A 26,929-nucleotide genomic window follows, 5' to 3' on the forward strand; every position below is an offset into this window, starting at 1 on the left:
AGCAAAAAATTTTTTTTTTTTATTTTCCTTGCTCGTGGTTGGGTATTCTTTGCAGTGACACTTTACCTCGTTTATTATGGTCTGCAGCATTAATTGCACCTGCAGAGTGTCTTTTTGACTTTAGTAAATCAAGGCCAAAGTGTACAAATGAATTTGAGATAAAATCAATGACATCCAGGATACCAAGCCCTCACAACACAATCTAGGGCTGCAACTAACCATTATTTATTATTTTCATAATTAGTTGGCCGTTTATGGTTTTGATTAATCAGATAAAAACCTAAAATAAAAAAATAAAAAAAGTGTTGTTTACAAATTAGTTACTATGTAAAGTTTAAAAAAAAGACAATGTAGTCTTCAATATCTACATGCCGTGGTAAATATAAATAACCAACTATATGGTTAGGAAACAAAATATCGAATCTACTCAGAGAAACAGACAAGAGCGATGTATATACTAAGAGGTTGATTCCGATACATCATCAGATTCAAATTTTTATTCAAAGGAAAAAAAGTTAAAAAGACCTAAAAACACTGTTCTGCAGATTTTCAGCCTAATGTCCAGGTGGGAAGATAGGGCAGCCACTTGAACCTTCAATGTGTTATTGGGGATCCCCTTATGCGCTCCTTGTAGGAAATCCAGGATTAATGGAATAGCGCCCTTGTCGGGGATACCCTTGTTCTTACACCAGAAGACAAACTTTTTCGTAGATGGCTCTAGTCACAGGTTTTCTGCTGCCTAGAATAGTATCACTCTACTAGACAGACCTTTGCTCTGTAACCTCACCCTTTCAGGAACCAGGCTGAAAGCTGCATAACCTTGTGGTTTGGGTGGCTGACTGGTCCTTGGGATAGGAGGTTCGGTAAGTCTGGGAGTGTTAGAAGGGGCTGAATGCACAGAGTCTTCAAGTGACTGAACCATGGTCTCTGAGGCCAATGAGGTGCAATAAGTATCACCGTAGCCCTTTCTTTCTTGACCCTTTGTACCCAACTTGGTATTAGGGCAGTTGGGGGGTTTTCATAGCATAGATGGGGAACCCAGCTATGGTTGAACGCATCCAGCCCCATGTTTACATCCACAGGGTTTATTTAGGGAGAAGAATTTTGGGAGCTTCGCACCCCCCAGAATCGAGTGATACACAGAAAGATTTCTTGATTTAAGGACCATTGCGTCTGTCTTATGATCTTCCGGCGTGTTGTCTGTTCCATTTAGATGGATGGCAGAGATGGATCTGATGTTTCTCTCGCCCCATAACAGTGTCGTTTCTGTCAGCTCCATGAGACGGGGCAATTTTGTTCCCCCTTGTCTGTTCAGGTATGCCACCATTGTGGCATTGTCAGATGGAATCCTGACATCTTTGCCCTGAATTGCCAGTTCGAATTCTTTTAGCGCCTCCTCTACGGCTTTTAACTCCCTCAGGTTTGAGCATGCTTGGGACCAGTGGTGGTTCCATTTTCCTTGTGTGAAGCAGTGCCGCCATATGTGCTCCCCATCCTAGAAAAATGGCGTCTGTGGTGATCCTCCCGGGATCGGTCTGTGTCCATTTGCGGCCTTCGAGGTAAGTTAGTGGCCTGAGCCACCATTGTAGTGTTCTTTTGATTGCATGAGGAACCGAGATAGTTGCCTCTAGGGATGATGCCTTGCCATCCCATCATGCCAAAATGTGATTCTGCAATGGTCTCATGTGGGGCTGAGCCCAGGTGATGGCCTGGATTGAGGACGTCAACAGTCCCAATACTGCCATGCCCCGTCTTACAGTCATGAATTTGATCTCTTCTAGAGATACCATTACTTCCTTGATCTTTATGAATTTTTTCCTCCGTCAGGAAGATCTTGGTTTTTTTTGGCATTTAGTATGTAGCCCAAGTATATGACCCGTTGGCTTGGTGTTACCTGTGACTTCTCTTCTTTCACTATCCACCCTAAGCCCTGCAGGGAAGATTTGCTTTTGTGTAGATTGGCGTTCAGCTTGTCTACTGACTCGCCGAAGAATAGTAGATCGTCCAGATATGGTACTACTCCTTTAAAGGAATCCCTGTGACTCTTTAGCCACCATTTTGTTGATGCATTTTTGGCAAAGTGGTTTTTAGGAAACCTGTGGCCGCAAGAGGCGCATGCTTTGCTATTGGTCTTTGACTTTTTCCCTTGTAGGGTCTTTGCCTGTATAAAAAAAAAAAAAGAAAAAAAACACAGAAAAAAAGGACCCCATGAGGTAAGCAGTTGCCATACACCACCATACGGAATTGTTTGTGGGGAGGTAAAGACAGAGGGAACTCTAGAGTGCTCTAGCTCACCTTGGAGCTGTCCTGACTAGCAGGATCTGCAGGGTGGTGAGGCATCCGACAGACAGTCCAAGGAAAAGGAATTCCAGCATAGGGACCCTTTATCCTGCTTCCTGCCCAGCTCCAGCCCCCAGCTACCTCCCGTGCAGGTTAGACATACCTGCATAGCCGTTTTACTGGAATCCTGTGGTCTTTCTTGGTGAAGATAAGTCCATCTGCTGCTGGCATTTGGGAAACTCTTTTGTCAGTTTCCTAATTTGAAATTTGCCCCGCCGCCTCAGAGCCTCCTGCAGCATAGCACGGAGCCCGAAAAAAAATAAACAGGTGTAGCACCCAGTGGATCCAGAAGAAACACAAACTGGAGGCAGAAGGTATGACTGAAGTTTTTATAATGGTGGACTATTGTGTTTAAGGTGGGAGGAGCCTATCTCTCAAATGCCGCCCTGAAAGACGTTATTCATACGAAAAATCTTTGTACATTCGCTGAAAGAAAGAATGTCGTTTGAAAATTTCACTTGCTTTTAACAATCAGTTTTAAAATGAACGGAATTTCTAAACGAAAACCACATACACCGTCTGAAAATTCTTGATAGAAAAGTTTTCTATTCTGCTCCTTGAAATTTTCCTGTCACTGTGGTCGAAAACAAACATTGATTTGACCCCACTAACAATTAGAAAATAGAATGAACATTCTTACAATTAAAAGTTTTTTTTTTTTTTTTTTTTTAAAAGGAAGACATTGTTTTTGTATAGCCAGCATAAGTGACAGCAGGAGCGGATAGCTTTTTTCAAGCCACCTGCCTATAACAAGGGAGTCTGTCATACATAACTTATTACAGTTCTGTCTGAAAATGAGCAGACATCTTCCCTTTAAATAAAAAATGTGATCAAAGCCTGATTAGATTTACCAGTGCATGTAGAGATTTAAGAATAAATTGCCTTATTTTTTAACTTTACACATTAACTAAATTATACACCACACTTTAAGGTGATTATTCGATACAATTGATTATGAAAATAATCGTTAGTTGCAGCCCTAGAATACAGTTACAATTACTTGGAGATCACTAGACACAATCTTCCCATATGAAGCAGGACTTACATACTGACATTGCAAAAAGGTCAGACTCACTTACCAGGGCTTGTGATGTTACAATAGTTCCTACCGAAATCTCATCTTGAACAGGTTCGCTGTTGAAGAACATTTCTTCTGGTACTGTTGGCACCTAACAAGCAATTGCATTACATGGAGGGTTAGCAGCAGCCACACAAAAAAACAATGGAGATCGTTTTACTGTAAAATCCTTTTCTTGCAGTACATCTTGGGACACAGTGTCTTTATATTCATTACAAATAGGTAGAGCTGCACGATTCTGAATAAAATGAGAATCACAATATTTTTGCTTAGAATAAAGATCACGATTCTCACGCGATTCTGAAGAACTTTTTTATTTTAAAAAGATTTACAATCTCTGAACGTTCGATTATGAAACAAGATGGCAATAAAATAAGACCTAAAACTCTTTGCTTCAATCAAATGTAATGTGCAAAGAAAAGTAAAAAAAAGTTGAATCGAGATCACAAACCTTTAATGATTAATTGAGCAGCTCTACAAATAGGATTATGCTGCCACTTTCAAGTGACTGAACACTGGCAAAAATGCAGAGCAGGAAGTCCTCTCCCAGGCATAACTCCTCTCCATTAGGCAAGGCTCCAGTTTTTGACGCAAGCCAGGAAGCATAGAGGAAGAGGGGTGGGATCTCGGTGTCCCGTGATGTACTCTAAGAAAAGGATGTTACAGGTAAACAAAAAATTTCATTTTGTTTATCTTACATCACGGTACACAGTGTTCTCTTAATATTAGGGTCCTTTCACACGGCCGCTCCGCTGCTTTCCGTGTGTCCGCAAATCATCCTATTTTTTTGCGGATGATTTGCGGACATCAATGTAAGTCTATGGCACTGCGGATGTCAGCGGAATACCATCCGCTGACATCCGATTTTCCTCCTTTCAGTTCTATTCCGTTTTTTGGAACGGAACAGAACCCCATTTTTCCATCCGTGTAAAAAACGGAAAGGAAGGAAAATCGGATGTCAGCGGTGTCATCCGCTGACATCCCAAGTGCCATATACTTACATTAGGTCCGCATATCATCCGCAAACGGATAGGATGATATGCGGGCACACGGAGCGGATGACAGAAATGTCATCCGCTCCGTGGAAAAAAAAAAAAAAAAAAAGTCCCGCAGCGGACCTTTCACACGGAGCGGCCGTGTGAAAGGAGCCTAATACTACGAATAGTGATGACCCAAAGCACTGAATATGAGGTGAGGATAATGCAGCAACAAGCGCCAGACTACCACAACACAATGCCCTGGTTTAGATGGAAGAAATCACCTTAGGGAAAAATAACAGCTGAGGCTGTAAAATCCTGGTTTAGGACCAGGAAGTGTTTTGTACCGGAAAAAGCAGCCAATTTCGGAACTGTGTGAGCCAAAGTAACGGCAAACATGAATAAAACCCTCCGAGTCAGCACAAAAGGAATAAATTGGATGATTTCATATGAAGTATTCTACAATACAGAAAGCGCCAAGTTGAGGTCCCAGTAGTCAACTGAATCCTTACTAGTGAAACAATACTAGTGACATTTTGCACAAAGACAAGCTTGTGAGGTGAACACCTCTAATCTCACACTAAAGAAAACTGGATTTTTGTCTTACTATAAAATCTTTTTCTCTGATGTTCACTGACAGACACAGCTCCATATCTTCTTGACTCTTGGGTTTATGCTGCCCCCTACAGGAGTAAAACACTAGGCGGAAAAAAGTTGGACTACGCCTATAGGGCAGTCCCAGGGGGTATACTCCCACTTCCTGCTATAGCTCATCAGTTTTGTAACCAGCAGTGTCAGAAGAACATAAAACCCAACTCAATAGAGGGGCGGGTGCTGTGTCCATCAGTGAACATCAGAGAAAAGGATTTTACAGTAGGACAAAAATCCAGTTTTCTCTTTTATTTGCTGACAGACACAGCTCCATATCTTCAGTGTCAACATGAGGGGTGGGAAGAACACAGCTAGGATCAAACTTCCCAAAAGCTAATTGTAGCCAACAAGGAAAAACAAGGAGCTCAACCAGGAAACAACTGGGAGCTCACCTGACCAAAAAAAATACACCCTCAAAGAGTACTAATCCTATCCAACAGCAGCCTGCAAAACCTTGCAGCCAAAAGCAGCATCCACAGATGCCAACACATCCACCTTATAGAATTTTGTGAAAGTGTGCACGGACGACCAGCTAGCCACCTTGCAAACCTGCACAACTGACGCCTGATGATGGAAGGCCCAGGAGGTACTAACCCCCCTTGCAGAATGCACCTTAAAAAGGGAAAGGAGGATCCTGACCCTTAATGGAGTAGGCCTGCAGCACCGTCAGCCTGATCCATCTGGAAATGGTTGCAGCAGACACAGACAAACAGAGAATCCGATTTTCGGAACAACTCAGTCGCCACCAGGTACACCCTGATTGCCCAAACTATATTCAAAGAATGTAAGGCAATCTCTTCAGGATGCTTAGGACACACAGAAGGCAATACAATGTTTTCATTTAAAAAGAAACCAGACCATGATCAGGGGGGGAAACCCCCATATAAAACGGGATCTATTGGCTTGCTTGCGCTACCCGACCCTCTACCTCGTGGATCTGGACCCCGATTCTCTGCTGCTCTTTTTTCTGCTTTCCTTTTTCTACTCCCATCTCTTCTTATTTTTCTCTTTTCTTTCTCCTTTCTACCTTTTCATTCTTTTTACCACTAAGTCATTTATGAAGACGTGGTCGTCATAGGACCATTGATGATCCTCTGCCGCCGCCTGTTGCAGTCATTATCTATACCTATGATATAAATCAATACCATACAATAATATGAAATATGTGCAAAACAGTCTCTGACCATATAAAGTCCGTGAAAAAAATGTGAACCAAGTAATAAGAAAAACAATGAAGTTCCAGTAATACAATGCAACACCCAGAGTGCACCACAAGTCCCAGCGGGTATAAGATGTCCCAGATAGCTCTTCCCGATGTGAGATAGGAGGACATGACACCTGTGAGAAAAAGGCTAAATGGGCTGCTTACAAGAGAACGTGGCCATTCAAATCATTGAACTGGCACAAAGCGCAATATAGCATAGCAAATATGCAGGATCCCAGGCGAACATTCCTCACATCCGGCAGACACCATGAGAGACCAACCATGGACAGCATATATGTAAATGAGAAATGGGGGGGGGGGGGGTAGGGGAGGGGAGGAGACACATAGCGTAATCCAGATAAAAATAAGAAAGGCTTTATTAAAGCTTGCACTTACATCAATATTATAGGTATGCGCATATAACATTATCCTGGTGGCTGTAGGAGAACCCCGGTGTCCCGTGTTCCCGTAGACACACTGGAAGCGGTCACGTCTGGCACTGACGCATTTCGTCAAAGGTTGATGTCGCAAACGCGTTGGGCGGTGCCAGGCGTGACGTCAACACGCCCCCTACTCGTGCCGGCTTCCAGTGTGTCTACAGTAACGTGGGACAACAAGACAGCGAAGCAAACTCTGACACCCTGTGTACAGAAGTAATAGCCACCAAAAAGGCTACCTTCTGTGACAGAGTAAGCAGAAGAAGCTCACAAATATTATCAAAAGGTGTTTTTTGAAGAACCGACAGCACCGTATTGAGTTCCCATGGAGGTAACGGAGACCCCCTACTGAGCCAGGTGGCGAACCCCCTGAACAAAGGTGTGAACAAAGGAATTGGTGGGCAACGGGCGCTGAAAGAAAATAGCCAAGGCCGAAATCTAGCCATTTACGGTACCCAAGGCCGAACGCTGATCTACACTTCTTTGGAGAAGACTCACACCAAGTGATGTATGCCGTCCAGATTCAATGATAGATCTTCCTAGAAGTAGATTTCCTAGCTCTTAACAGCGTAGGAATCGCAGATTCAGACACCCCTCTATCCTTCAGCACCTGACTTTCAATAGCCATGCCGTTAAAGCCAGTGGCTGTAAAGCAGGATGGTAGATCAGCTAACAAATCTTCTCCAAGAGGGAGTCTCCATGGGACATCGGCGACCAACCGCACTAGGTCTATGTACCAAGACCTGCGAGGCCAGCCCGGAGCCCCTGGGATGACCAGAATCCCTTCTGCCTCAATTCTTCGCAGGAGTCTTGGCAGAAGAGTTAGCAGAGGAAATGCGTACATTAGACGATACTGACCCCCAAGGAGCCACCAGAGCGTCTGTGGTGTCGGCCAGAGGATCCTGAGACCTCGCTATGAACCTCTGCACCTTCCTGTTGAGACGAAAGGCCAACAGGTCCACATTGGAAGTCCCCCACCAGAGAAAGTTGATAAAACGGCTCCTTGAGAGACCATTCTCGCGGATACAATGTCTGCTGACTGAGGTAGTCCGCCTGCCAATTTTCCACCTCTGGAATATGCACAGCAGAGATGGCTGGAACAAACCGTTCTGCCCACCTTAAAATGGCAGCTACTTCCCAGGCCCCTAGGGCACTTCGGGTGCCCCCTTGATGATTTACTTATGCTACAGCTGTGGCATTGTCCGATTGTATCCTTACCGAGCGCTCCCGCAGGCAATCTGTCCATTGGGTCAGGCAGAGTATCCAGGATACCGATCGGCAGGCTGGACTCCTTAAGTCCAAACTCCCTGAGCACATTCCGTGCCCAAGACACCTCTCCACCCAGACAGGTTAGCATCTGTGGTGATCACTGTCCAGTACAGGGGGAGAAGAGATTTTCCCTGTCGAAGTGCCAGAGAGCGGAGCCACCGTATCAGGGATGCCATCGTACCCTGGCTCAACAGGATCCGATTGTCTAGAGACTGTGGGTTCTGAGAAAACGGAACCGCCTCGAACATGGAAACTCTCAGACCCAGCACTTACATGCAAGTCCTGAGAGATGACCGCCGGCTGGACAACAGAAGCTGTATTGCATCCTGCAGCTTCTGGAGTTTTACCCCTGGAAAAAACACCCGGGCTGAGGCCCAGTCCCAGGGGTCAGCCTCAGATAGTCCAGTTTGGTTCTGGGACCAGAACAGATTTTTGGAAATTCGGTTTCCATCCGAATTCCTGCAAAGTTTGCACCGAAATGTCCACACTGTCTTTCAAGGCATTTGGGGAGACTGCACGCAGAAGGACCGCCTATGGGCCGAGAAGAAAGGGTCAACCTTTGCAACGAGACTCCTTGCTCCTGGAAATCTTTGGAAGCGAAGTACTCTTACCTCCAGTAAGACCTTTAATGTTTTCTTCCACAGAGGCTCCTAACAAGCGGTCTCCCACAAAGGGGAGATCTGTCAATACCTTCTTGGAAGCCTGGTGCGCAGATCAATATTTCAGCCTTATGCGGCGAAGGGTCACAGCCGTCACGGACACCCTGCAGGCTAAGAGAGGCTTCCAGAGAGGCTTCACAAATATACTGTAACCCCTGGACCAACTGGTCCGCCAGCTCCGCCAAATCAGGAGGGGACTGTCTCTCTTCCAAATCCTGGCGCCGGAGCATAGCCCATTCCGTTAAGGTTTGGGAAACTAAGGTTATGGCAAAAACCAGCCACAGAATAGAACCGGCCATGGTAAAAAAGGTATTGGACGAGAGATTCAGCTCTCTTTTCAAAAGGGTCCTTAAAGGACAGAGTCCTCCACCGGGAGCAAGGTGGCTTTGTTCAACCTGGAAACCTGAGAGTCCTCTACAGGTGGCATGGTCAGTTTCTTTAACAGTGACGCTTCAAAAGGATATCTTCTAGCAAAGCATTTAGGGACCCAGACAGTGCGTTTTGGGGAACCCCACTGACTTGAGACAATGTTGTCGAAATAGGCAGGAAAGGGGAATACCTTTGCTTTGGAGGTTCTGCAGGTACCAAATTGTACCTGCGCAGCCGACGCAGCAATAGCTGTGTCTTCCAATTTCAAAGTTTCCAGCACTGATCCAATCAGTTCATTCACCAGCGCCTCAGATAGAGGAAGTTCAGTGAACTGCCACTAGAGGCCAACCGCCGATTCACCTCCCCATAGGCTTCAAGAACATGGCCACCGGTGATAGCAATGGGAAACTATAAGAAAATGGCCGGCCGGACTACAGAAACGAGGCCGCAGAGATATACAGCAGCCATCCACAACAAAATGGCAGCTACACACAGCACCCACGTGGCTCCCAGGACCCTCAGAGGACCACCAGGTACATGCGGACAAGGGGGAAACCCGCTAAGGACCCCCACCCTGACAACTCCCCCAAAAAAACACGTTTGCGAAGCCAGCTGCGTGCTCCCCCCGGCCCCCACCCCCAGCACTCGCTTGCCACCCCCACACATAAAAAAAAGGCATGGCAGCCCGGGTGGGGGGGGGGGGGAGCTAGGTATGGGTGATAAGGGGGTGGTCCACAGAGGGACCCCAACAGTGAGAGGAATCGTAAAATGGGAAGGAATGGCACTCGGAGGTCCGACCAACCAAGGGAGGGGCCCACATCCACCCCAAAAATCCACCAGAAGGGGGGACGACGACACTACTTACCACACCTTGGGACCAGGCGGGCACAGCTCCAGGCAGACCACTGCACCATCTTGGAATGGGGGTTCTGTGGGCAAGAGGCACGCTGCTACTCAGGGTTATGAGTCCTCGCGAGGCGTTTAACTCGCCGGCCAGCCCCAGGCCAGTGGGGCTATGTTGTGACTAACCCAGCGCGGAGCTAAGGTCAGGTCGCGCTTGCTGGCCGGACTGGGAAGACCATAAGGATCTAGGATGCCCAGTTCGGTAGTTGAATGTAGTTCCCACAGGAACCGAATTGATTGTAGTTCTCACAGGAACAGAGAATAATAAAAGGAGAAAAATATTTTTCTCTGATAACCATCGACAGACGCAGCCTCATCTCCATGAGCTAAGTGGGTTATGCTCCTCCCATCAGTAGTAGTCTAGGCCAAAAGGGGCTGTCCCTCCAAGCATAACCCCCACTGCCACAACCCAGCACATCAGTTTCGTTTTTAAGCAGTAAAGACAAAAAGAACCAACCCCAAACAGAGGGGTGGGTGCTGAGTCTGTCGATGGACATCAGAGAAAAAGATTTTACGGTAAAATCTTCCAAAAATCTTATTTTCTCTATCGGCCATCAACAGACGCAGCCTCATCTCCATGAGCGGAGTGGAATGTCCCAAAGCAGTATAGGCATGAGGGGTGGGAAAAACGCAAACGGTAATGTTAACTCCAAGAGGCTAAACATAGCCAACCGGGCAACATGGAGCTCAACCAAACAACAGGAGCTCACCCAGACAAAAGCCCCCGAAGAGAAGTACAAACATTCTCTTATGAAACCGCAGCCTGCAAAACCTTGTGGCCAAAAGAGGCATCCGAAGATGCCAACAAATCCACCTAGTAAAATTTTGTAAAGGTGTGCACAAACGGTCAAGTTGCTGCCTTACAAACTTGTACAATAGAGGTCTGATGGTGAAAACCCCAAGAGGCACCCAGCGCTCTAGTAGAATGCACCTTCACAGGGAAAGGGAAAACCTCACCCTTGACTGAATAAGCCTGAACAACCGTCTGTCTGATCCATTTCTAAATGGTTACAGCGGACGCAGTCAAACCTTTGCTAGGACCGTCCAGAAGAACAAAAAGAGTCCGACTTCCTGAAGGACTCAGTTAGCGTCAGATAAATCCTTATCGCCCGAACCACATTCAGAGAGTGCAAGGCAATTTCCTTGGGATGTTTAGGCTTAGGACATAAGGAAGGCAACACGATGGCTTCATTAAGATGAAAATCCGACATCACCTTAGGAAGAAAAGACAGATTTGGTCGGGAGAAAAGACAGATTAGGTCGGAGAACCACGTTATCCTTGTGGACCACCAAATAAGACGGACAAGACAACGCCCCCAACTTAGAGACTCTGCGAGCAGAAGTGATAGCCACTAGGAAGGCAACCGTTAAAGAAAGCAGAGAAATCTCCCTAATATTCTAAAAAGGAGGCTTTTGAAGAACAGACAAAACCTCAACTCCTTGCTTTCAACAGCTAAGCGGTTAAAGCCAGCGACCGTAAAGCAGGATGGAAGATCGGTCCTTGAGATAGGTCTTCCCGCAGAGGAAGATGCCATGGAGGATCCACGACCATTTTTATCAGTTCTGCGTACCAAGACTGCCGAGGCCAGTCTGGTGCCACCAGAACGACCGGAATGACTTTCATCGCCACCCTGCAAAGAAACCTCGGCAGGAGAACGAGCGGAGGGAAGGCATATATCAAGCGATACTGACTCTAAGGAGCCATCAGAGCGTCTGTGGCGTTGGCCAGAGGATCCCAAGACCTGGCCACAAACCTCTGAAGTTTCCTGTTGAGGCGAAACGCAAACAGATCCACTTCCGGAGTCCCCCACCGGGCACACAGGAGATGAAACACCTCCAGATGCAGGGACCACTCCCCCTGATCCAACACCTGACAACTCAGGTAATCCGCCTGCCAATTCTCCACACCCGGAATGTGGACTGCGGAAAGAGCCGAAACATTGTGTTCCACCCACACTAGAATCTCGGCCAACTCCTTGGCCGCCAGCGCACTCCTGGTGCCCCCTTGATGATTGATGTAAGCGACGGCCGTGGCATTGTCTGATTGGACCCGAACCGGAGAGCCGGGTAACAGACTCGTCCAGTGAAGCCGGCAGAGCTAGATCGTTCTCAGCTCCAGAATATTGATCGGCACGGAAGACTCTTCCGTCGCCCAAGTCCCCTGGGCACAGAACTTCACCAGCACTCCACCCAAGCCTGACAGGCTAGCGTCCGTGGTGACCACCATTTAAAACACTGGCAGGAAGAACTTGCCTTGGCACAGGACAGGTGATTGGAGCCACCAGGAGAGAGCCGACTTCGTGAGATGGCTCAACCGAATCTTCTAGTCCAAGGACCGAGGATCTCTGTTCCATTTTGAAAGGAATCTCTTTCTGCAACGGTCTCGTATGAGCCTGAGCAAACTGGACCACTTTGAAGGTCGAGACCATCAGACCCAGGGCCCTCATGCAAGCCCGCAAGCAGGACTGATCGGCCTCCATCAGCAACCGGACAGCCCTTTGCAACTTCTGAAGCTTGTCCAAGGGAAGGAAGACCCTCGCCAGAGAAGAGTCAAGGATCAGCCCCAGATAAGTAACCCGCACGGATGGTGTCAGGGCAGATTTGGTGACATTTATCGTCCATCCGAATTCTTGAAGGGTCTGAATGGTGATAAAAACGTTGTCCAGCAGATCCGAATGGGAGACTGCTCGCAACAGGAGATCATCCAGATATCCCAGAATGGAGATACCTCGCCAACGTAACAAGGCCAGCACAGGGGCTAGGACCTTGGTAAAAACTCTGGGAGCCAAGGCGAGACCAAGGGGTAACTCCACAAATTGAAAGTGCTCCACTGCCACCGCAAAGTGGAGAAATCGCGGACGTCCCTCGAATATGGGGACAGGAAGATACGCATGTTTGAGATAGATGGAAGCCGGAAAATCCCAGATTCAAAGATGCCACCACCGACCGAATTCACTCCATTCGAAACTTCTGAACCCGCATAAAGCGGTTTAGAGCCTTGAGGTCCAGGATTGGACGCACTTTGCCCTCCTTTCTGGGCACAGTGAACAGGTTTGAATAGAAACCTAGAGAGCGTTCCTGCAGAGGCCTGGCACAATCACCCCTTGAACCAGGAGATCTCACACAGCCTCCCGAAGATCCTTTAAACGCTCTGGAGACAGGTGAAGATTCGACTGAAAGGACCTGTCCCCTGGCTGGGACCAGAATTCGATCTTTTACCCGGAGCAAACCAGTTTGCAAATCCAATCGTCCTGAATGAAGGAAGTCCAGGGTTCCTGAAAGAAGCCCAGATGTCCCCCAACCCCTGAGACGGGTGAGGGCGCCCCTTCATGCTGAAGAAAAATAGGATCACTCATCTAAGTAGAGCATAGTGTTATAAGGCCAACATCCCTATAAATGGAAAACAAAGAGAACCCCCCAAAAAGGAATGGGACTTTGAGGCCGAAATAACACTTGAGTATGAAAAAAACGTATGTTTATTGATTAAATAGACATAAAATCAACTATGAAAACACAGATCATAGCAGGACATGGTGTAATTACATGTCATTACATGTCATGCTATGATCTGTGTTTTCATAGTTGATTTTATGTCTATTTAATCAATAAACATACGTTTTTATCATACTCAAGTGTTATTTTGGCCTCAAAGTTCCATTCCCTTTTGGGGGGTTCTCTTTGTTCTTCATGCTGAAGAGGACTTGTCTGCAGCACTGGACTGACAGGCCTTGGGCTTGCCCCGGGGCTTCTTAGTTCCTCCATATGTTCTGAACAGCTTTGGCAGCATAAAAAAAATGTTTATGAGCAGAAAAGGAGGGACCCCGCTTAGTACAGGGAGTCTTACCCTTGGAGGATTGAGGAAGAAGGGTACTCTTCCCGCTAGGGATGGACCGAAATGAAAATTCTGGGCCGAAACCGAAAATGCAGGATGCCCTTGGCCGAAAACTGATAGAACAGGGGCATATACCAGGAAACAGGCAGCGCCATAGACCTGTAGCTGCCACCCTGTCGCAGTATATGTACTGTGACGGGTTGGCAAGTGGTTAATTTAATTACCAATGGTATTTGTATTATGCAGCATGAGGGGGTTAATGTATTGCCACTGGTCACTGATGCATTAGTGACCGACCAGTGGCAGTTAATTAACCCCTTTTTGCTGCATTAGTGCAACCAGTATCAGTGTCAGTGCAACCAGTGTTAATTAACACTGACACTGGTTGCACTAATGCAGCACAAAGGGGTTAATTAACTGCCACTGGTCGGTCACTAATACATCAGTGACCAGTGGCAATACATTAACCCCCTCATGCTGCATAATACAAATACCATTGGTAACCTCACCTCACCCCCCACCCCAATGATGGCAATCTCCTTACTTGTGGGCACCTCCATGTCACAGGCAGGCGAACTCTCCGCCCCTTCGGTGTCCTTCCTTTCAAAAATCCCGCCTCTGGCCGGTGGCCCGCCTCCCGGTGATGTTACTACTACAACTAGGTGTATGAATGAACACACCGGGCGGGCGAGCGGCCGCTAATAGCTGTGACTAAGTGAGCCCTTCACTTCCCTATCAGAGGAGATACCCGCCTGACAGGGAAGTGAAGGGCTCACTTAGTCACAGCTATTAGCGGCCGCTCGCTCGCCCGCCCGGTGTGTTAGTTCATTCATACACATAGTCGTAGTAGTGACATCACTGGGAGGCGGGCCGCTGGCCAGATGCAGGATTTTTGAAACCTGCTCTGCGCCCGCGGTGGCCATCATTAATTTCGGCATATTTAACCCATTTTGGGCCGAAATGGGATAAGCTTATTTTCGACCGAAAATTTTGGTTGCCGATATTTCGGTGCACCAATACTTCCAGTCAGGCCCTTGATTAACTCATCCAACGAGTCGCCAAACAACTGGTTTCCCAGAAAGGGGAGATCAGTTAAGGCTTTCTTAGAAGCTTGGTCAGCTGACCAGCTCTTCAACAAAACCATGCGTCTCAAAACAATGTCCACGGCCTTTGAAACCCTGGCCACCAGGGGAGCTGCATTCATAGATGCATCACACAGGAACATCAGAGCCTGGATCAGCTGGTCCAACAGTTCCAGCTGTTCCGGCACCGTTTGTGAGACTAACACAGACACAAAAACCCGGTTTCAAAATAGTACCTGCCAGCACATGAAGATGGCGGGAAAGGGATTCCACCCGCCTGTCCCACTGGCTCCATGAAAACTGGGGAATCCTCCACAGGCACAAGGGTAGATTTGTTCAATCTGGAAACAGGATGGTCCACTTTAAGTGGCACCGTCCAACGGTTGGAGACCTTTTCAACAAAAGGGTACCAGCGTTCAAAGTGTTTAGGCACCACTAACACGTGCTTAACGTGCCGCCATTGGTCATTCACAATATCAATATCGTGAAAGGTGTCGAACCATGCGGCTAGGGACCAACACATGAAGGCCTCAGGAACCACAACAGGGACCAGCAAGCCCAAGGTACCATGTCACCCCCCCAGAGCACTCCAGCCACCGCAGGGACAGGGAAGGACACACAGACCAGGCAGATCTTTTGGGAGGCACAAATCCCATTATCCCCATGGGAGGGCCCACATCCCCCCAAGGCCAGCAGGGGCAAAGGGGGTACATTTACTTACCATACCATGGACCGGGTGGGGGTGCTGCCAGACGACGGGTACTCTGCGACTCAGGGAGTTCCAGGTCATCGCGTCCTGGCGAGGCATCCGCTCGCAGGCTCGTCCCCCTCCGGAAAAGGGGGACAGTCGTGGCTAGGCCTAGGTCGGAACTATAACCTGCTCATGCTTGTAGGCCAGACTGGGGGGGACCATAAGGATCTAGATTATCCAGTGCAAAGCCCCAGCCGGCATCGTTGCTTGTAGATCACCAGGAAAATTCTTCCCTGAACACTAGCTCGCGAGTAAAGCGAAATAAAAGGAAAATATTCTCAAAAGAAATAAAAAACAGAATGGGAAACCTAGGTCCTACTCCTTCTCTAGGCAGAAACAAACTGATGTGCTGGGTTGTGGCAGTGGGGGTTATGCTTGGAGGGACAGCTCCTTGGGCGTGTACATTCAAATTTTTCTGCCTAGACTACTCATGATGGGAGGAGCATAAAACACTCAGCTCATGGTAAAATAAAAATTATTAAAAAAACATACAATTGCGACACATGCCATACAGTAATTTAAATAAAAACTCAAGCCCTGCAAGTGCATCAGTTGATCAAAAATGAAAAAGTCACTTCCATTAAGAATCAGCCCTGCATAAGACATGAACAAAGAGCTATTCCTTCAGAACAGAAACAGGTAGGGCTCTTGAACAAAGTTTGTTACTCTAATATTTTGGCACATGCCAATAGCTGCAATAGCCAGATTTAAGGCTGTTCCTACCAGAAAAAAGATGCCTAGAATAAAGCCTCCAGACATTTGCCAAAATTATCCTTAAATACCAGGACCTCGTCCACTGGGCAAGTGAGAGTCTTAAAGAGACTGCCGGATCCACCAAAGGCATACTCCATTTGTTATGGGGTATTGCTGAGGAAACCTTTTTGGCAGAATGTCAGGGTGAGCCTAGTCCATGTACAAAACATTGTTTAAAAGAGGATGAACCAGTAAGAATTGTGGATGCTATGTAGCACGCAAGCCGGCCCAGGGGGGCTCTGTACAGTATTAAAAAAAAACAACAAAAACTGTATATAATAAAAATTCCTATGGCTTCCACAGTCCTTATCCTGCCCCTAGGGTTGTAGAGGTCACAAACAGGTTTGAGTCACCGGCGGCACAACCCCCAATGTTCACCCATCACAGCAGATTTTCGGCACAAGGGCCTTCAGGGACCCAATTCCCCAATCTGTGGATCCCTGTCCTGGACCTGTACAGCACCCTGCCAGTCTACCACACAATATTTAAATGTTGGACCACCTTACAGGCCGTCCCCATGTTGTCTGGTGAGGGGTCTAGGTACCATTCCTGTGAGTGTTGATATGCTGTAGAATACGGATCCAAAAAATAGTCTCCTTATCCTGGATGGAACTGTTGAGAAGCACGTAGAAAGCTGCAGAGACATGACTTATCTTCAGACACTAGCAAAAAAACAGGGAAGGCTTAAGCCTGGGAGGGACTTCCTGTCTTTTTTTTGCAAGTGATCAATCACGTGACGGTGGCGGCATAACCCTATTCGTAATGAATATAAAGATACTCTGTATTCCGTGATGTACAATAAAGAAAATACATTTTTAAGGAAACAAAGTATTACAAAACAGGGTACCTGGAAGAGCCAGCCAAGAACAGCAAGAATAAGAAGCTTGTTTAACAACCCTAGCTCCTTCTCATCAGTCAGGATCAGCTTGTATCTAGGACAACAAATCATATACACAAACCAATTACAATGACTTCTAACTGAAACAAAAGAAAGCCTTTCAGAGTACTGACAAAAAGTATATCACAATTGCAATGAAAGTAAGGTTTTTGGCAAGACATTAATAATTGCCTTACTTGCCAAAACAGTGAATCAGCAGGCTCTTTCCAGAGTATCACTGCTGGCTATAAATACAGGATTCATATTTATTTTATCTGTACAAGAATCAAGCAGACCATTTAAATTGTGGTGCTTACTAAATGTTTAAAACACTGGCATAAACCCTTTTGTTGTTTTTTTTTTATATAAAATTACCTGTACAGGTGTAGTAAATGGCAGAATACGTTTCTGTAATATTCCAGATAGGGAGCAACACCATCCACCAATGAAAGATACTCCACTGCCCATGGAACAGTCAGCACTGTACGATTATCCTGTATGGAGCGTCTGAGTAACTGCAGCACATCTAACATGGGAAGAGTCTGGGGAGAAATAAAAGGATGAGGAAATCAAGCCTGATTCTGATCACATAGAAGGTAGCCATGGCTAAAAAGAAATAGAAAATTGAGACTAAAGAATGGAAAAGGCGTACAGTGCAAGGAGAGGGTTGGTAATCGAATTCAATTAAGTTGATTAGTACAGTTATGTGGAAGGATGTTTTTCCTCTTAGTGCATTTTATTAAATTTTACCTGGTTTCGTACAGCAACTGCAGACTCTTGTAATTCCCCAGTAAGAGATTCCGTAGTTCTATATGGTAAAAATGTCAAAAATCCCAGGAACTTTGCCAAAAGCCGAAGAGTCAGAAGAACTGAGGCAAATCGCATTTTTTCATCCTGAAACACAATATAAGGCATTAGAGTATCCTGCACACCGTACTCCAATAAGACAGATTATCCTAATTTATTCAATAAAGCAACTGATGACATTAATTCAAGAAAATTGGGATTTTTGCAGTTATTGTAAAATCTATTTTCTTGGAGCTTAAAAACAGTTACGATTATACTGCCGCCTGCAAGACTGGACACTTCGCAAAAATAAAACAACGATCAGCACAGGATAAGCCCCGCTACTCCCAGCATGCCTCAGTTTGGTGGAAAAGAGGAACCAAGAGCATGATCAAAAGGACACAGAGGGGTGAGGCCCTTTGTCCCTTAATGTACTCCAAGAAATGGATTCTGTGGCAAGTACAAAAATCCAATTTTCTTTCTTGTACATTCAGGGACACAGGAATTCAAAAACTGTTAGGATGTCCAAAATCAGTCCACCAGAGAGGTGCAAAAAAAAAAAAAACCCCAACAGGCCTCACAGGAAAAAAGAGAGACAGGAGAAAAAATGCCATTTAACCAGTTCTGGACCGGAAGATTTTCCCCCTTAATGAAAGGCCCTATTTTGCGATTCAGCACTGGGCGAAGGACAATTGCGTGACGCTGTACCCAAATAAAATTGATGTCCTTTCTTCCCACAAATAAAGCTTTCTTTTGGTGGTATTTGATCACCTGTGCGATTATTTTTTGCGTTATAAAACAAAAAAAAAAAAAAAAAAATCGACAATTTTGAAAAAAAAAAAAATTAATATTTATCACATTCTGCTATATGACCTTCTCAAAAAAAATTAAAAAATCAACATTTTTTAACATTTTAGGCCAATTTGTTTTCTGCTACGTATTTTTGGTAAAAAAAAAAAAAAAAAAAAATCGCAATAAGCGTGTTTTGATTGGTTTGCGCAAAAGTTATTGTGTCTACTGTCTGAATTTATGTCATTTGTTTTTTGTTTTTTTTTTTTTTACTAGTAATGGCGGAGATCTGCAATTTTTAGCAGGACTGCGACATTGTGGCAGACAGATCGGACCCCTAACTGACATTTTGACACTTTTGGGGGTACCAGTGACATTACTATAGTAATCAGTGCTAAAAAATATGCACTATTACTGTAATAATGCCATTGGCAGGGAAGGGGTTAATATTGTTGGCGATCAAGGGGTTAAATGTGACCCTAGGGGAGTGATTCTAACTGTGTGTGTGTGTGTGGGGGGGGTTGGGCTTATGAGATGATCACAGAGACATGCAATCTTATATAGCAGGATCACATGGTCTCAGTGATCATTGCAGGGAGGACAGACAGCTGTGTTTACATCAGCCGACCGTCCTTTTCCCTCAGCGGGGAGAGACAGCAGTCGGAGCCGCCTGACACATGCGCCGGCTTCCCCGCTGAGGGTTGGGGGCGTGCGCTCGTCCCCTAGCTCCTCCCAGACAAATAACATATATATATATATACATATATATATATATATATATATATATATATATATATATATATATATATATATATATATACATACACACGCACACACACACATATACACACACACACATTATATACACACACACATATATATATATATATATATATATATATATATACATACACACACACACACACATACACATATATATATATATATACACACACACACACACACGTGATTCTGCCTGTAGGTGCCACTCTGCCGCCTTTTATATACAGTAAGCGGTCGGGAAATGGTTAAAAAAGAAAAAAGTGGCAGGACCACAGATTCCGGCAGGGAACTAGGTACTTGATCCTGACTAGGCAGAAAAAAAAACTAAAGGCCTATAGCAGAGAGGGAAGTATTTCAACTAAGACTGCCCATAGGCGTAGCCAAGTCTTTTCTCTGCCTAGTGTCCTACTCCTGTAGGGGGCGATATAATCCTATGGTTCTAAATATGGAGCACTGTGTCTGTCAATGAACGAAAGAGAAAACAGAACAGAACTGGGGGCTACCTGCAGCTTAGAGCCACTTGAGGGACTTTATGCCCGAAGCCGGAAAAAATTAAACATGTAAACAGAAGAAAAGGTGTCAACCTAGCAAACCTGTGAAATGCACGCCTCAGGCTTAAAAGCCCAAGAAACGCTATCTGACTTCATGGACAGGGCCCTAACAGGAAAAGGTACCTTGCGCTGAAATAGCCTTGAATGAAAAGTTGTCAAGTCCACCTAGCAATGATGGAACCCTCAGGAATGACAGACACTGTCGTAAGGAAACTATAGCCGAGAGATGAACTTGAACAGTGCATACGGACAATAAAGGGAAATCTCTTTAGGATGTTTTAGAGCAAGACAATTCCCTGATTAAGGTGTAATGAAGAAACTCGGGAGTAAAAAGAGGCCTTGGGCCTCGGATCAACATGGTCTTCGTATAGCACAAGTAAAAGTTCCTTACAAGATAAGGCTTGCCAATTGTTCATGCCAGAATCTGGTTGGCTAAGCTGTGAGACTTCAGGTTCCTCTGTGGTTGATGTATGCCACTAATGTGGCATGGTCTTCACTAAATCCAGGATGGGTGCCCTTGAAGTCAAGAGGTCCAGATCTGCAGGGACCTTGACTGGGAGAAGAGCTTCCTCTGGCAACCAAGTCCCCTGTACCAACAGGGTATCCAGGACTCCTTCCCAACCTTTCATGACCAGTGGGAGGAAAGACTACCAATACTCTGGTACTAGACTCGTAAACCACAATGCCAGGGCAATCCTGGTGTTGCGAGTCAGGTGGATGCGAATGTCTAAAGACTCTGCTTTCTTGTTTCAAGTGGCCAGAATGTTGTGTTGGAATGATCTGGAGAGAAATTGAGGATACAGGAATAGCTCAATGGAGGTCACCATTAATTCAGGACCCTTACACAAAAGCGGAGTTTGTCCAGGGGAAGGAAATTATTGAAAAGGGCTCTATGCAAGAACAAGCAATGAGATGGTCCAAGCGCTGATTTTTGGAGATTCAGGTTCCACCGAATCTCATAAAAAGGGTGTTGAAGGTTGAAATTCCAGCTTGTAGTTGGATACCATGCTTTGATTCCAAACATCTCAAGACCAGATGGCTGCATACGCCAGCAAACATCCCCCTAGTTTAGATGGGGATTCCCCCTAATTGGGAGGATTTGTTTGTGGAACTGGAGGACTTGGGGGTCAAGGCCACACAGCAGGACTGAGTTTCAGGCTTTGCCTTGGACTTCAGGCCAGGGAGAAATGAAAGGAACTCTTCTTAGATTATGAAGAGGGTTTTGCTTTTATTCAGGGGCAGAAGGGTACTTTTTCTCCAGTGAACTCCTTGATAAAATTGTTCAGGGATTCATCAGGCAGGTGTTGGAACAGATTTTCAAAAGGTGCTTCTTGCACTGAAACGCCACATGCCAAAGTAAACGATAAAGTGTTGGTGCCACGCTGTTAATATAAATCAATACTGCTATTAGTATTAAATACATATATCGATTCTAGTGCTAAAAACGATTGTTAATACTTGTGACATCCAGAGCTAAACAATACTAATAGTGCACAAACCAAAATAAACAGTTGGTCACTTGAAAATAAAAGTCCACTAATATGTGAGCAGATGTATTTATCAGTGTGAATGTGACTTAATTACTGTGATGAAGGAAATCCACAATACTTCTCCAGTGACATAAATCCAACCAATGTATAATAGCAAGTCATTTCATAAAGCCAGCGCTGGCTAATGTGTTATTTTTAACCACTTGCCGACCGAGTACGGTAATAGTACTGCGGCAAAGTGGTTCGTTATCGTCTGACGATGTAGTATTAATGTCGTCAGACACTCCCCCTTCTGGGCGGCGCTTGCGCGCCGCCGGAGGCTCGCTCCCGCTGTTTTCATTCACAGCGGGAGTCGGGCCAGGGGAGGAGCAGCGGTGATCGCCGCTGCTCTGCCCCGATCGCCGGGGATCTAGTGTGGAGATCCGCCCGCCTGTGTAAACACAAGCGGGCGGATCTCCATAGTGACAGGGAGTTACAGATCGGACTGTTCAGCATAGCTGGACATCCGATCTGTCCATGACTCACTCAGTCACCTCCCCCCCTACACGTCAGTAAGCACCAGGCATACATTAACCCCTCCCTCTCCAATAAAATTAACCCCTTCCCTGCCAGTGTCATTTTTACAGTAACAGTGCATATATATAGCACTGATTACTGCAGTAATGTCACTGGTAACCCCAAAAGTGTCAAAAATGTCAGTCAAGGGTCCGATCTGTCCGCCGCAATGTCGCAGTCCCACAAAAAAAAAAAAATCGCAGATCGCCGCCATTACGCGTTAAAAAAAAAAAACACCAAAAATGACAGAAATCTTTCCCTTTGTTAGTAAACGCAATAACTTTTGCGCAAACCAATCAAAATACGCTTATTGTGATTTTTTTTACCAAGCATAGGTAGCAGAAAACAAATTGGCCAAAAATTTTTTAAAAAATTGGTTTTTACATCTTTTTTGGGGGGAATTTCATATAAAAAAATGTTAAAAATATTGTTATTTTTTCAAAATAAACGCTCTTTTTTTGTTTATAGCGCAAAAAGTAAAAATCGCACAGGTGATCAAATACCACCAAAAGAAAGCTCTGTTTGTGGGAAAAAAAGGACGTAAATTTCGTTTGGGTACGGCGTCGCACGACCGCGCAATTGTCAGTTGAAGTCGCACAGCGCCGAATCGCAAAAAGTGGCCTGGACGGAAGACAGCAAAATCCTCCGGTGGTAAAGTGGTTAAAGTGTAGCCCTTAACCACAAATAGGGTTGACCAGCGTTTCTTCCAATACTGTGACACCTAAGTGCTCTCAAGCCTCTCACCTTATTGCTGTAAGGTAACCGCATTTATTCAAGACTTTTCCTGGTGATCGATGTGTCTCCTCCTGCCTCTAGGTCTATCCAGTCAACTTTAGGATAGATGATATCTCCTCTGCAGTGGTCCTAGGGGCCTCTCCCAGTTAGGTTGGTATTAGTGGGAAATATAAAACAGGCTCCCCATAGTGTAATATCATTCTGTTAAATTTATTAAAACAGCTTTCGTCACTTTTTACAACAAAAACTTTTCCTTTACTCCATGAGCGGTGAGCTTGTGTACCCACGCCACTTCCAGTATGGGACTGCTCCGTTCACGCCCAACGCATTGCATCACGCCCACGTGACTTCATTAGGGAATGAGCATTTGAGCCAGAGGATCCTCTGTAAATTTACTGAAAGTTGGCCCATTCTGGGTATTTGACTAATAATATCCCCTAGCCCCTCAACTCAAAGCAGGGCCACAGGCAAGCACTCCATTTGTTGGAAGGACCAAAGGATCGATCAGGATACAACCATAATCCCAACCCAAGATATGTCCTTGGACCAACAATGAAGAAAAACTATGACACAGAGATTCTGAAGCAGTATTTACTGAATTTCGATATCAGCAAAAAAGTTTCAACCCCATGAAAGCACAGTGGCTCTTTTTTTCAAGGTGTGATAGACACAAAGTGTGTATGAAACAATGCCTATTGTTGATTTTGCACTGTACCATTGTAAAGCAAAGCACCCACCCTTCACTACCTATAGATGTCTTTGTGGTATGGTTTAATAGCTCTATATATTTTTGGACATAGGCACAATTTTCATACCTTTGGCTTTGTATGCCACCAGAATAAAATTAAAATTAAACAATCCAAATTAATTTGAAGTGTAGACTTTCAGCTTTAATTCAAGGGGTTGAACATAAATATTAAGTACAAATTTTAGGAACTGCAATCATTATTATACACCCCCCATTTTCAGGGGCTCAAATGTAATTGGACAAATAAATCTAATTATAAATAAAATGTTAATTTTTAATATTTTGCTGAGAATCTCTTACTGGCAAAGACAGAGGCAAAGTCTGGAACCCATGTACATTGCCAAAGACTGGATTTCCTCCTTTCTGTTGCTTTGCCAGGCTTTAAATTGGCAGCTGTCTTCAGTTGTTCTTTGTTCGTGGGTCTTTCAGCCTTTAGTTTTGCCTTAAGCAAGTGAAATGCGTGCTCAATTGGGTTCAGATCAGTTGATTGACTCAAATATTCCACTTTTCCTTCAAAAGCTCCTGGGTTGTTTTTGCAGTGTATTTTGGATAATTGTCAAGCTGTACTGTGAAGCGCCATCCAATCAACTTTGCTGCATTTGGCTGAATCTGGGCTGATAGTATTTCTCTAAACACTGCAGAATTTATCCGGCTGCTTCTGCCCTCTGTACTTTATGTTGAAACCACTCCCTTTTTCTTCGGGTTTGTCCAGTCATTATACAAATAATGAATGTATAGGGACATTTTTTTTAAAGAAACTAGGCTGGTAACCATTGGTTCGACAGATGTAAACCGCTCCAAATCAAGACGTGCAGAATGCATCAATAAGGACCAAAATGGCGTCCTTAAATTTAGGCAAATGTTAAGTCTAAAACTCCTCAGGGACCAGGTCATCAAAAACAGACAAGGTGCAATCCTTATCCTCCTCAGCTGAAAGTTCAGGAAAATCAGAGATGAAATTTGCAGTTCCGAGTCAGCCAACATGGCTGAAATCCTACCCATAACTCTGACATAGTAGCAGAGAACTCACTTGATAAGTTTGAAAAAGGAGCCACCCCTGATGGGGTTAAAGAAACCTCTAAGACAGGTAGCAACTCAGGCAGGGGACAGAGGTCCCCGGGTATCAGTCTTGGGACCGTCAGGGTAGCACTGCAAATTCCCCTCAATCTTCTAAAGGCAGCTGCATAACCCTATGCTTCTGACTACTTCTCATGAGTCATATAATGTACGATTAAATAAATAAGGTATTGCAAAGAGTCTCCAAATGTTATCAACTGGAACCTTAAAAACAGGCACAACATTCCACAAGGATCATTGCCACTTTATGGTGGAGCATTGCTTGGTCAATGACCAGAATAGGCTATTGTTTTTCATTCTTTATAATGAAGAGTTATACAGCGGGTAAGGTTACAGGGTTCTTGAATACAATCTAATTTTGTGGGTGTGGCTTAAAATGGACGCGATCAGTATGATTTCTGCAAATGTAATTTTGAATAACTGATAACCTTAGAACATCAACAATAAAACACTTACTTTTTCATCCATATCTGAGTCGCCATCTGTAGTCTCATGTCCCACAATCGAAACGGCATCCAGCTCTTGTATTTCCTGACACAAACTGTCCATTAGGTGCTGATTAAACTGGTAGCTGCATAGGAAAAACAAAAGTAGAAAAAATGCCATTTAGCTGGCAGTATAAAAAGGTTCTCTGTGTCTTCCATGGTATAGTGCATACATTTTAGAAGTCGGTAGTGAAATAAATATGCAGGCTACCTTTCCAAAAATATTAATACAAAAAGCATTGAAGGAAGACACAGCCATATTATTAGCACTTTGAGAAGGTTGTCAGAATTGTTAGTCTATCTTTCAAGATAAGTTCCTTTCAATCCCTTTATGCCAAGAATCATTAACATTTTCCAGCACAGTGCCATGGGCTGGAGATATGTCAATAAATGCCTCCCTCTTTTAAATCCAGAAGCCAATGTTTAATAAGTATGCCGGGTAAGAATTTTCCACAAATATTTGATAAGGACTTACTTTCCTGCACTAAGTATGAAGTCTCTGAAGAATTCCTGGTACCCAGGAAAAGAAGGGGGAGGGCAGGGGCCTCCAACACTTTGAGGGGCCACAAATCTTTCTTGCAGTCGTTTCAGTTTGTTCAAGTTGTCAGAGCCAAGCATGTTGAGTAGGTCCTGGTCAGGGTTATCACCAATTCCAGCAGCACCCTTTCCTCCACTCGGTCCCTTACATAACTAATCAAAAATCATATGAAAAGACAGATTGCTCAAAAACAGTTTTACAAAGCATTACAAAATAATACTGAGGAATAATTTCTTTCTTTTTCTTTATAAAGATTTTCTGTTATATATTAAAAAAAATGAAGGGGGTGGGGGGTGAGGCACAAACACACAAGATGGGTAGGGAAAAGGTATAAGAGACAGACATTGGGATTAGGTCATGGAATGCTGTCTGTGTGACACTACAAAACATATGTCACAAACAGCATGCAACACAAGCAATTAGATTACTGATACAAGACTGGTCATCTGCTGATAGTTGGCAGTTACCTAGAGGAGAAAGGGGTATAGATCTGAGTCAGACTGAACTTACTTCCATAATCTAAACTGACATTATGGAGATAAGAATACCCTTGACAGAAAAAGTAGAACATTATATTGTGAAGCAGGGAAAGTGAGGGAATGAAGAAGAGCCAAGCAGGGCAAGATAAGGCAAAGGGTACAGAGGGGAGGGGTAGTTGAGGTGGGGTAGAGGGCAAGATTTAGTCAGCACCCCTGAGGGATATTAAATAGAAAGAGCTTAAACATAATCAGGTGAAGTGCGAAGATATAGCCAATCCAACAGAAACAGGTCTTGTAAAAATCCCTATGGTACAGGGAAGCCATAAGAGCTTCCATGGTTTTGATTTTCTAGAACTTGGAAATCCACATACCCACAGAATAGTGGAGATGGTGATTTCCATATAAAGGTCCTTTATCAAATGTATGAGAAGGGAGTGTTTGTATCTGGTTGTTGGTATTTGGGGTCAAATGGAGAAGGGCACATGGATTGTTGAGATAATCAATATTGGTTAGTGTAAATATAAAGATTGCTTTATCTCAAAATGGGTCAAGGATGGGACAATCCCAAAAGTTGTGGAGGAGCGTGCAAGTATTTGAGCTTTGAGGATATATTTTGTGACAAAAGTCTGGTAATCTATACCATGAAGAGAGTAGTTGGAAACCGGTTATTTGTATCCTATTCCCTACCAAAGTTCTATGATTGAGCTAAATAGGATTTCTTTGTCCAGGTG

General features: G+C 44.7%; 1 protein-coding gene across 1 annotated transcript in view; it reads right to left on the bottom strand.

The window, feature by feature from the left end:
- Positions 1–26,929, bottom strand: part of CDAN1 (codanin 1) — a 79,546-nt gene that overhangs the window by 12,019 nt on the left and 40,598 nt on the right. Inside the window, exons 11-16 of the mRNA XM_082275499.1 lie at positions 25,657–25,871; positions 25,153–25,267; positions 17,933–18,076; positions 17,558–17,724; positions 17,153–17,237; positions 3,420–3,509 (exon numbers count right to left, since the gene is read on the bottom strand). Of these exons, the coding sequence (XP_082131625.1) occupies positions 3,420–3,509; positions 17,153–17,237; positions 17,558–17,724; positions 17,933–18,076; positions 25,153–25,267; positions 25,657–25,871 (816 nt within the window). The remainder of the gene's footprint in view (positions 1–3,419; positions 3,510–17,152; positions 17,238–17,557; positions 17,725–17,932; positions 18,077–25,152; positions 25,268–25,656; positions 25,872–26,929) is intronic.

Source organism: Pelophylax lessonae, assembly GCF_965119305.1.
Source record: "Pelophylax lessonae genome assembly, chromosome: 13".
Lineage (NCBI taxonomy): Eukaryota > Metazoa > Chordata > Amphibia > Anura > Ranidae > Pelophylax > Pelophylax lessonae.